This window comes from Callospermophilus lateralis, chromosome 6, assembly GCF_048772815.1.
Source record: "Callospermophilus lateralis isolate mCalLat2 chromosome 6, mCalLat2.hap1, whole genome shotgun sequence".
Classification (NCBI taxonomy): Eukaryota; Metazoa; Chordata; class Mammalia; order Rodentia; family Sciuridae; genus Callospermophilus; species Callospermophilus lateralis.
In genome coordinates this window covers 108,478,463-108,490,586 of record NC_135310.1, presented here as the reverse complement: position 1 = coordinate 108,490,586, position 12,124 = coordinate 108,478,463, and the positions used below count along the sequence as shown (strand labels likewise).

Below are 12,124 nucleotides of genomic sequence, written 5' to 3'. Positions count from 1 at the left end.
CAACATACATGATGTGAAATTTTCTAATAGTCACATAAAAAGTAAAAGTAAACAGGTGAAATTCATTTTAATATTTTATTTAAGCAGGTGTATCCCAAATATTAGCATTTAAACAGGTAACCCATATGAAAATTATTGTGATGCTTTGCTTTTTTTTTAATATGAAGTGTCTGAAATATGGCATGTATTTTACCATTACAGAACACCTCAGTTTGGACCATCCACAATTCAAGCTTTCAGTAGCCACCTGTGTTTGGTGGTCACCATATTGCATAGCACAGTTTCAGGTGGTTCCTATATATGGTTCTTGTAGCAAAATAACCATACAGTCAGACATACCTGGGTTTGAAATCCACCACTTACTAATTGTGATCACAAGAAATTGCTATTGTGTGTGATTTTATTTTGTAAAAATTCTTTGAATTTGTACAACTCTGAACATCAAGATATTAATACTTCACAGAGGGTGAAAAAAGATAATCCATATGGAGTACCCAGCTACAGACCAGCAACTTCACTCTTAATTTTTTCATTTATTGTTTCCATTTCTATTTTTGTATCCTTTTATTATGTGCCTGTCATGAAATCATCTCAACCCCTGGAAGCAGGTGGGGTTATAGAGTATAATCAATTTTTCAAAGACTGGACCTAGATGCACCATTCTATAGATCTTCTGGCTGTTGTGAATTCACTGAGTCCCTCCTGTTTGAGAGCTGGTTAGATTTCTTTCAGAAGGGACCCAGCTTGTGTCCCAGATGCCAGGCCACCAGGGAGTATGTCTGAAGTCAGAGCCACTGTCATTCTTCCTCTCTAGCCTTGGAAGAGGGTGAAAGTTTCTGTCCCACACAAGCTTTTCACACCTATCATCTCAAGTATCCAAAGGGTGATGATCCAAGTCTGATGTTCTCTCCAAGTTGCTGTGGTAGACTCTTCCACCCCCCCGCCCCACTGTAGGGCTCACTGCTAGGCTAATACACATTTAGACAGAGCCATGATCTTCATTTGAGAAGATCATTCAACTTCCACATTCTGCTGGAAGAATGTTCTACTACCCAAGTAGGAAAGGAAAGGACCACACCCCAGAAGAAATACAAGGAAAAACCTTATCAGGGTAACTTTACCATCCATAATGCTTCCTCTTGGGTACCATTTAAGGGACTCAGTTCCACTGCTAAAGAGCACTTTTACTAGATGCATTGACTTCAAAGGATTCCTTAAGATAGAACCCACCTCCTATTTGCAATGTAGACAAAAGAAAGAACACCTGGTTAGTGGCAGAGTTGGGCACACATTTAGACCTCCTGAGCCCCAGGTTTGAGTTATTGACTCTCACTTCATACTCTCTAGTCCATAGGGGCAGGAATTCCTGATCAAGGACCACCTGAAAAACTTATTAGCTCTGTGAGCACTACTTTTCTTTAACTCGAGCATCCAGTATTTTATGATGCAGAGGTCTCAGATCAAAGTTCAAGTATTGAAAAGAACATACCAGAAAATCCAGTTTTCTTGGATTAAAGTCATTAAGTTGGCGTTTTGTTTTGTTTGTTTTTGTAGTCCTGGGATAGAACTCATGGCCTTGCACATACTAGGCAAGGAGTGCACCATGCAGTCATATCCTTAGCCCCCATGAAGTTATTTTTAAGCCTTTTGGAGAGCTTATTTAAGCCATCAATGTTTGTTGCCAACACAAATTGTACATGCTGTATGTGTAAGGCAAGATGAGGCAGGGAGCGTGGCCACAGGACCCAGGACTATGCTATATAGTCACTTGATTTTTATCTTGTGAAATGTTTTGATTGGAGCCCTGTGATTAGCAGTTGAGTGCAGAAATATAGTTTAAAATACCTCTTTATATGCAAGAAGTTTTCATTGTGCTGGACTTTGAAAACTGTGTTTTGTTTTTTTTTGTTTTGTTTTTTTACCAAACAACAGCTGTTTATCTGTTTATTTTTAGGAGAAAAAGTTTTGAGGCATCTGAGTTAGGCAAACTCCAGCTTGGGCACTAATATGAATCCTTTCACCTTCTTTTCCACTGTTCTTCCAACGCTTTCATTTAACTACAGGTGAAATCCTCATGTCCTTATGATATCTTGGATGCACTGTTCTATTGGACAATAAAGTTGCTTCTACACCTGATAATACACCCAGTTATTAAGCAAGAAGCAGGGGAATTTGAACCCTTCTCATCTTGAATACTTAAAATTCAAATCCTAAACCTACAGTTCCTTGTACAACCAAGAGGCTAACACTTTTACTTAGAATGAATCTCTAGTTTAAACAATGATGTCAATGAGAAAAATAGAACAGGTCTTATAGAAAACGCATCCCATCAAACTTTGGTTGAAGCTTGTATTTCTTTAAGTCAGAGTTATACACTTCACACCCTTTGGAACAAAGGTAATCAAAAGAGAAAAAAAGGAAAGAAAAGGAGTGTCATAAAAATAGAAGAGAGTCAGGAGAGCAGAGGAATAGGGGTGGAAGGTGTGGGTGGGAAGGGCAGGGAAAGGGGGAATGAGATAGACCAAATTATGCTCCTTGCATGTATGAATATATCACAATGAATCCCATTATTTTGCATAACTGTAATGCACCAATAAAATAACTGTGGCTTTAAAGTTGGCTGTGGTGGCACATACCTGTAATCCCAATGACTTGGGAAGATTGAGGCCAGTCGCAGCAACTTAGTGAGGCCCACAGCAATTTAGCAAGACCTTGTCACAAAGTAAAAAATAAAAAGGACTGGGAATGTAACTCAGTGGTTAAGCACCCCTGGGTTCAATCACACACACACACACACACACACACACACACACACACACAAATCTATGCCAAGAACCGTGGCTTCAGCCAGTGACTGTGTCTACTGAATACGGAGAATACTGAATACTGACAAATGACCTTCTTTTTGTATTCCTCAGAAGAGTTCTAGCCTTTTTGTTCCCTGTCTCACTTTGCCTGGGTGAGGCACCTGGGTGTGGGAAGCCAGAGATGGAGTGCTGGGCTGCTCTCTCCACAGGTGCAGGCTTCTTCATGCACTTCAACACCAGCTCAGGGGAAGCAGATGAGGCAGCCCTGCTGGAGTCTCGGATTCTTTACCCCAAGCGGAAGCATCAGTGCCTGCAGTTTTATTATAAAATGACAGGAAGCCCTTCGGATAGACTGGTGGTCTGGGTCAGAAGGGACGACAGCACTGGCAATGTGCGCAAGTTGGTCAAGATGAAGACCTTTAAAGGTACTTGGAGGCATCCCCACAAGGAACACTTGGCTTAAAACCTGGGACTTCACTCCTCTTCTTTCCTCTTCCCTTCTTTCTCAATCCTTCTAACCTCTCCCTCCCTTCTCCCCTTCCTCCTCTTCCTCTACTTCCTCCTCCCAAGAGCTTACCATGTTGCCTGGCAAGTTTCACTAGATGAATGTGGTTACCATAGCATTGTTTAACTACGCTATTTAAAAGGCATATGTACATTCAGTTTTCACTAGTGCTTTGGGGGAAGCCAGGACCACAAGAAAGAAAATGGAAGATTGGAAGGTAGAGATGGGAAGGTAAATGGGATGCAGGAATTGATGTTGCTGGACAGAGAGTAGTTCAATAATTGACTATAAGTGTTTTTGCACCTGTTCTGGAAAAACAAACAATATCATTATTTAATATATGGAAGTAACTTGAAATCTGCTTGTAAAGTTGGTGGGAACATAAGCCATGTCTGCTAATTTTACTATAATCATCTGCATGTTCTAAAATAACACAAAGTGTTATTTTGTGTATTTCTGTAAGAGGGTCAGCATGAAAACCTTAAACTGCTAAGGTGGGCAGTAGGATCATCTGGCTATAAATCCAGACCCAGGCTTCTAAATCTACATACTTACTCATACCTAGAAACAGAGACAAGCTTTCCTGTTTTGTTTTCCCATTCAACAAAGAATTTCTCAATTAAGATGAACTGGAAACCTTATTTGCATACCTTGGAAAAGGCTGCTGCTCTTGGAGGAAGGAAGGCTCCTAGAGATCATTCAGAAGAATAGATGCCCAAACCACCTCTAATCAAGCCCTTCTGTGTCCCATCTAGGAATTTTACAGAAAATGGTTTTAAGGGGTTCATTTTTCTGGCTGAAATTTATCATAGCAGGTGTAATGCAAAGATGTTAACTAGATGACCTTTAAGAGTTGAGAATTTGTTACATTACCAAAGTCTAAATATTTAATAAAAAATAAGCTAGAATATTTATATCAGTGGGAACTAATATCACTCGCTTTCATCTAAAACTGAAAATGTGACCCTTGTAAGCACAGAATCAATCAAGCAACCATTCCATGCTTTACAAGTTCTCCAGAAGCATGATATAAATTGATTTTTAAAGTAGTCTGTTCAGATACTGTCTTGTTAATGAAACTTTTCTAAAATGCTAGTTAAATATTGCTTGGTATTTATAGGGTTTTCAATGTAAGATAGTTACAATTGTCTTTGAATAGCTTTTCATGTTTGTGATATATATTTTTTAACCAAAATGCTTACATACAAAATGTGTCTATATTTATATCTATGTATATAGCATATGTTCTATAATCCATAAAGCTAATATACAAACTTACATGCAAAAAGCTTGCATAAAAATATGAGTATATGTGAGTGCACACACACACACACACACACACACACACACACACACACACACTGAGGGCAGCCCCTAATAATAAATGACAATTCTGAACTAACAAGGATGAAATTTCTCTTGAGCAATTCTAGCATCTTTATCCTCTTGTTCAGGAGAGTCCTTTGGAAGCACTTAGATAAAACTTGAATGATTTTTATCAATGACAGTCCCTCCCCAGATGGCATAGCCTCTCAGGACTTTCTCTCAGTACCATAGTCCCATGTTTCAACCTCATTATAACAACATATATTATGAAAAAACAAGGCAATTACTCATTAACAAGAAAGGAATTTTTATTCTCTTGTCAGAATTCCCAGCATCTATAACCCTGCTGGGTAAATAGTACAAATCCTGTGTCTGTCCATAATCTGGGCTTTCTGTCATCCATTACCTTTCCAGTCCACATGTCCTCCACCTGGCTGTAGTGCTGGACCCAGAAGATGGCAGTTAGGTCCATTTGTGTTGCCCATGTGGTCTGTGCACCTTGTCCACCTTTCTCCTACATATCCATGCCATCTAACCATACAAGCTCCATTCCAGAAATTGTTAGATCTTTCTCTTGTAATTGTTCTTAGGATGACCTGAGGAAAAAAGGAGATAAGAGGAATCTTCAACTTTGGAAGAAATAGACCTCTATAGGGAGATTTTTGGTCAGAAGACACAGGAAAAGGGACAAAGATAACTAAAAGGCCCTTTCCTCAATGTCATTTCAGATTAAATTCCGTGGCACCTATCTGAGCTCATTTTATTCAACAAGATTTCTACTTATGTAGCTTTTCCTTTCTTTCTTTTTTGTCTGTAAGCCCAGTGGTAAGGTCTACCCTAGGCAAAATATCAAAGTCAAGGCTTACTTTTGGAAATTCTGAGTTGCTCTGACCTAGCAGTTTCCTCTTCCTGGTATCCTCAGGCTCCTTTCTGTGTTCTTATGCTGTTTGGCCTAGGATCCCACATTGTGGAATAGTCCCCTCACCCTCTTAGGCTCAGTGTGTAATTAAAAATTTCCACTTCTGGTTCAGTCCAGGAAAAAAAAGCAAGTAGACCCAATCATCCCTAGAATGTGGGTATTTGGATAAAAGTGATTATCTTTGGATGATCTGGATCCCCCTCAGATACTATGAAGAAGAGAAAAAAAAATATAGACTTCCAGATTTTGCCAACAAGTCAAATTTTGGGCCGTATGGAATTACCATGATTTGACTTTGGAAATGTCTGTTTCATATGGTACAGTCTAACATTTGGACATTTTAATGCTACCATGAGGGAATGGGGTTCAGTTACAACAATAAACCCAGGAAGAAATACAGAACCTGTGAAATGACATGGTGGTGGATGTTTTAGTCAGCTTTTTCATTGCTTCAACCAAAACACCTGATAAGAACAATTTAGAGGAGGAAAAGTTTATTTGGGGGGCTCCTGGTTTCAGAGGTCTCAGACTATAGAGGGCCGACCTCATTCCTTGGGGCTGGCTCTACGTGAGGCAGAACATCATGGCAGAGGTAAGCAGCTCAGGATACTGCAAGGCAGAGGCAGTGAGAGAGCTCCTCTCAAAAAGGGCAGAATATATACCCCAAAGTCACACCCCCAGGGACCCAGCTCCTCCAGCCACACCCCATCTGCCTACAGTTACCACTGAGTTAATCCCCATCAGGGATTAATGCACTGATTAGGTTAAGGCTCTCATAACCCAAACATTTCACCTCCAAATCTTCTTGCATTGTCTCAGACATGAGCTTTTGGGGGATATCATGTTTCTAAACCATAACAGTGGAAAACAAATTCATGATTAAGATTTAAAGATGATTTTAAAATAGATCATAGATGCCCTTTTCTTAAGCTACTTTCCCTTACTAAAAAACTAATGAGCCTGTAATGGTACCATTTTATAGGGTTGCTGTTAGAAGATTGAATGAGATGGCACATGCCTGGCACAGCGCAAGACTCATAGTGAGTACTCACTACACGTCATCATCCACCATTGTTCACGAACCTTATTTCTCTGTCCTCAGGAGATTCCGACCATAATTGGAAAATTGGCCATGTGACACTGAAAGAGGAAAAGAAATTTCGCTATCTCTTCCAGGGCGCAAAGGGTGACCCTCAGAACTCAAATGGGGGCATTTACCTGGATGACATCACTCTGACAGAAACACCCTGCCCCACAGGGGTTTGGACAGTGCGGAATATCTCCCAGGTGCTTCAGAACACAGTTAAAGGGGACAAGCTTCAAAGCCCTCGATTCTACAATTCAGAGGGATACGGTTTTGGGGTGACCTTATACCCCCATGGAAGAATAACCTCCAGTAGGTCTGACTACTTGGGAATCACTTTCCACCTGTGCAGTGGGGAGAATGACGCCATCCTGGAATGGCCGGTGATTAACAGACAGGCCATAATAACGATACTCGACCAGGAAACGGATGTCACAAAAAGGATGTCCTTAAACCGGTTGTTAACCACCTCTGAGTCCCATACATCTTCAGGTAGGTGGTTTGAGCATAAATAGGGACTGTCTCTCAGTCTGGAAGGGCTAACAAACACGATTCTTGTCTATACAAGAAAGAACAACATTCTCTCACATTTTTTTCCCCCTTGGGCATATCAACAACATAGTTACATTGAATAATTATGTTAAGACTTTCAATGTCACATTCTCCTCCTGTCTTTCTTAAATTCACTCATCAGGCATCTACTGAGGGCCTGCAATGTTCCAAACTCTGTGCCAGGTACTTGGATTACAAGGAGTCAGGTGGTTCCTGCCTTATTGAGCTCTCTAATGGAGAAGGCAGATATTGCTGATCATTTATCAAATATTCAGAATTTGTAGGCTCTGTGCTGAGCTAATGGACTGACTCTAAAATTATTACTGAATGTGATTACAATCCATGAAATAAACCTACATCAATAAAAGAATGGGAAAACTATTTTTTTTTTTCAAATGAAGGGCCGTAGTAAGCCTTAGAACAAAGCAGGTGTAGCCATCTCTCTCTTCATTCAGGAAGTCGCTTAGTGGTGGACAATTGTCCTTTCAGAGCTGTGGTTTTCTGCCCCCCTCACCTCCTGATTCTGAATTTTTGTTCCCCTGGAAAGAGTAAATAACCTGATTCGTTCCCACATATTTTTTTTCCTGACGAATAAAGTCCCATATGCTTATGAAAGACAAATTGTAAAGTAAAATACATAAGACAATGTGATATTACATCACTTATCATTTTGCAGCAATAAATGACTCCATAATCTGGGACAGACCCTCCCTGGTGGGATTCTATGATAAGGACTGTGATTGTTTTAGAAGCATCGACTTTGGCTGGTCTCAGGCCATCTCCCACCAAATGCTGACAAGGAAGAGTTTCCTTAAAAACGATGACCTCATCATTTTTGTGGACTTTGAAGGTATTTGTTCTGCTCTTCTTCTGTCGATCATCCTTGCTCTGTGTGCTCCACAGCTTTCACACTGATTTTGAAGCATTTCTATGGAAGGTTGGGGGGCTCTTCTTTGAGGATGAGGCCAAAATTTTTTAAAAAGATGTTTTGCAAGATGTCACAGGTTACTCAATTTGTCAAGGACGCATGTCTTCACTTTTTTACTTCTAAATATATTTTTAATTTGCACATAACATTGTACATCTTTGTGGGGGTACTGTGTACTGTTTTAATACATTGTACAACGAGCAGACCAGGGTAAGTATGTCTGTCTCCTCAAACTTTTATCATTTCTTTGTGGTGAAAGACTACATTTTTAACTGTCCTTAGGAGAACCCAAATTTTCATCTATTTGTTAATTTATCAAATCTGACAGTTGGCTGATTTCCATTTACTTATGCTTCTTCTTACAAGCTTAATAAACGAATATGTGAAAAGACCACTTTAAAATAAAAATTGTTGCCCTCATGAGACATCAGCTGGATTCAAAGCCACTTTTACATGTCCCTAGGGTGATGTTCACAAGGGATAGGAGTGACCCAGAGAACTTTCTCCTTAGTAGATTGTTAATCATGGTCACTGATCAATTCTGGGTCTTCCTCACCTGTCTGTTTCCTGAAGATCTCACCCACCTGAACCATACGGAAGTTCCCACCAAAGAGAGAAGGTCGATCTCTCAAGGCCTCATCCTCCAAAACCAGGAGCAGCAGACCTCAGTAGAAGGTTCAGGAAAGGCCATGTTAGAGGAAACCTTACCTGAGAGCCGGGACCAGGAGCAGCCCAGCCGACAGAAGCGTTCAGTGGAGAACACCGGCCCCTTGGAGGACCACAACTGGCCACAGTACTTCAGAGACCCCTGTGACCCAAACCCTTGCCAAAATGAAGGAATCTGTGTGAACGTGAAGGGCATGGCGAGCTGCAGGTAGGCTCAGTGGCCAGGAGGCAGTGGTGTCAGCTGGCCTGCTCCCACTGTGGCTCCACGTTTGCAGGTTAGGGCAATGACTGTGTGAGATGGACAGCCAGAGTGGTTTTCCTTGACTCCAGAAGGGTGGGCCCTGGTTGAGTGGACTCACACCACCAGGGCAGAGGAGTCCCCAAGTCCCTTGTGTCTTAATTGTCATTCTTTACTCACCTGTGGTGCATTGTTGACAATATCCAGGGTGTTACCGGAATCTCTAACTCTACCATAGTTCTCATAAATGATGCAGGGGATTTAGCCTAAGAACTTTCTACTCCCTGACCTGCTCCAGTGGACTCAAGAGCAAGCTTAAATCTTCTCTATCTATAGAGAAGATTTATTATTATTATTATTATTATTATTATTATTATTTCTGTAGTTTATCTGTTCTGATGTACTATTATTATATTTTCAATAACAGGAATGAGAATATCTGATTTGCTTTTACTGCTTGCCCTATGTCACAGGCTCTCCCAAGCATTATACCTGCATGATCTAAACTGATCCTCACTGCCACCTGTGACCTGTGATGTAAGGGCTCTTCTTATCCTTCTTCAGTGCATTGGGAAGTTGAAGCTCAGAAAGATTAAATGATTTGTCTAAAATGACTCAGATGATAAACGCTGGAGCTGGGACCTATATCAAGTTCTGTCTGCGCGATTTGCTCTATTTGATAGTTCTTTTTATAATGTTCATTTGTGTAAGAAACCTAAGAAGTATTTCATGAAAGAACGTGTGTAATGACAGAAGCTTCAGTTGCATTTGACAGAGCGGTAACAGATGTAGGAGTCATTCAGATTGCCTTGAAACATCTACATTTCCTCTGAGTTCTATCTCCACGTGGTTTCTTCTTTTTTAAAATTTTCATTTTGAAGTAATTTTAAACTTATGGGTACACTGAAAAAAAATACTACAGAGTTCCCCTATGTCCTTCAAAAGACTTTCCTTAATTTTGGCATCTTACATAACCATGGATGACAAACAAAGCCAAGAAATAAATATAGATATAAAATTATTAACTAGGCAGTGGACTTTATTCATATTTCCCAGGTTTTTCCACAATGTCCTTTTTCTACTCCAGGATCCACTTCAGAATCACATATTATGTGGTTCTTTTTCTTCTCTTTTCTTTTTTTAATTTTATGTTTCCTAAGTCTCCTTAGTCTGGGACAATCCTTAGTCTTTAATTGTCTTTCATTCCCTTGCAACTTTTGAAGAGTGCTGGTGGGATATTTTGTAAATTTTCCCCTAATTTGGGTTTACCCCATAGTTTCCCATGATTAGCTTGAGATTGTTTTGGACAAGAGAGGACAGAAGTGATATGTCCCTTTGTCGTCACTGGTGACGTCAGCCTTCATTGCCTGGCCAAGGGGGTGTTCCCCTGGCTTTCCTGCTTGACAGTTGCGGATCTTCTCTCTGCAATGAGGATGCATGTTGGGAGAGATGCTCTGAGATCATGCAGACACCCTGCTTTTCCTCAGATGCTTGCCCACAAATTTCAGCACCCCTTGGGGGATCCTGCCCATGGCTGTCACCACTGTGGTCTCCTAATGATTCCTGTTTCATCCACTTCCTCCACAGTCACTAGTTGGGATTTTTCTATCATGAATCACCATCCTCTCCCCCATTCATTTATTAATGCAGTCACTTGTTTGTGACACTAAGGAATCATAAATATTTTACTCCATGGGTGACATTTCAGTAATTCCATTATTTATTTTGTTGCTCATATGGTTCCAGCTTTGCTCTCTGGGAGCTCTTCCAGGATGGCTCCTGTGTTCTTTCAGCATCACCCATAATTTCACAAACACAGTGTAATTTTCTGGTACCAGAGGATGTCCCAGTTTCATCTTTTATTCTCCCTGCACCAGCTGCAGAATCTATCACTTTTCTAAGGAGCCCTCTGTTTCCTGTATTTTTTTTTGGGGGGGGGGCGGTACCAGGGATTGAATCCAGTAGTGCTTAACCACTGAGTCACATCCCCAGTCCCTTTTTTAAAAAAATTAATTTAGAGGTAGAGTCTCACTGAGTTGCTTAGGGCCTCAATAAGTTGCTGAGGCTGGCTTTTGAACTCATGATCCTACTACCTCTGCCTCCCAAGCCTCTGGGATTACAGGAGTGCACCCCCACACCTGGCCCTCTGTTTCCTTTTACTGCAGAATGCCCACCTTGCTTCTTGAGGGCTTTAGTCATGGGTCTGCACTCTGCACCTCTTTACTTGATAGGTCCTTGGATGCCAGGTTCCGATAGGTGACTCCACTCATGTGTCAACCTCCCATCAGTCAAAGTATTTCCCACAAACCTTCATCTGTGGATGAAGCTCTTCAAAGAGCTTTAATTCTATTCAGAGAGAATATAATTAAACTGTATTTGGAGGATACTGGGTTAGAAAAACAGTTGAACAAATCTGCTATTAGTGATTTTTAAATCTATTGTCAGGCTAGAGATGAAGCCTATAAAGGTAAAATAACTTCAGGATTAATAAAAGGGGGTCTTGACTTCTGACTGCCTCATCCTGCTCTGTTGAGTAGCCTTTGCAGCAGAGATGCTGTTTGAAACAGAGTCTGGAATGGCCATGATGGAAGGGACAAAACGCTACCCTCAATGCCTTGCTTCTGGAATAGTTGATCTGTATATCAAATAACATTTTATACACCCTGCACCCAAAAATAACAGGGTGAGGTTATTATGTGCCAACTGTGTATGGACCACCTTGGCAGGTACAGTACCCTCATAATTTCATGTGGGCTTCCGGACAACCTTAAGAGATAAAGTAGTAGGACACTACCCTTACAATGATACCATCTGAAGGTGTTGAAGTTCTGACCAGTGCAGTGAGCCAGGCTCTATCTGGGGAATTTCCCCTGAAGTTCACGGTCAGAGCCAGTGTCAGGTACCATGTTCTTGAGTGTGCCAGACCTTCCTTCTGAATTCTTGGTGGTCAGGCGTATTGGACCTGGGGGTATACCTCTCAGGATTAAGCTTCTTGTGTAAAACGCATACTAACCACGCAATGATGAGCAAGTTAGCCAACATTTCTGAGGTTAAATGAGGATGGTGAGAGGGGCCTGATAACAATCTCTGCCTCTCCTA

The 12,124-nt window shown here is 40.9% G+C and overlaps 1 protein-coding gene across 1 annotated transcript in view; it reads left to right on the top strand.

The window, feature by feature from the left end:
- The window catches only part of Mep1a (meprin A subunit alpha), a 39,824-nt gene that overhangs the window by 27,369 nt on the left and 331 nt on the right, over nucleotides 1-12,124 (top strand). Inside the window, exons 10-13 of the mRNA XM_076860117.2 lie at nucleotides 3,017-3,232; nucleotides 6,660-7,133; nucleotides 7,870-8,043; nucleotides 8,695-8,995. Coding sequence (XP_076716232.2) covers nucleotides 3,017-3,232; nucleotides 6,660-7,133; nucleotides 7,870-8,043; nucleotides 8,695-8,995 — 1,165 coding nt within the window. The remainder of the gene's footprint in view (nucleotides 1-3,016; nucleotides 3,233-6,659; nucleotides 7,134-7,869; nucleotides 8,044-8,694; nucleotides 8,996-12,124) is intronic.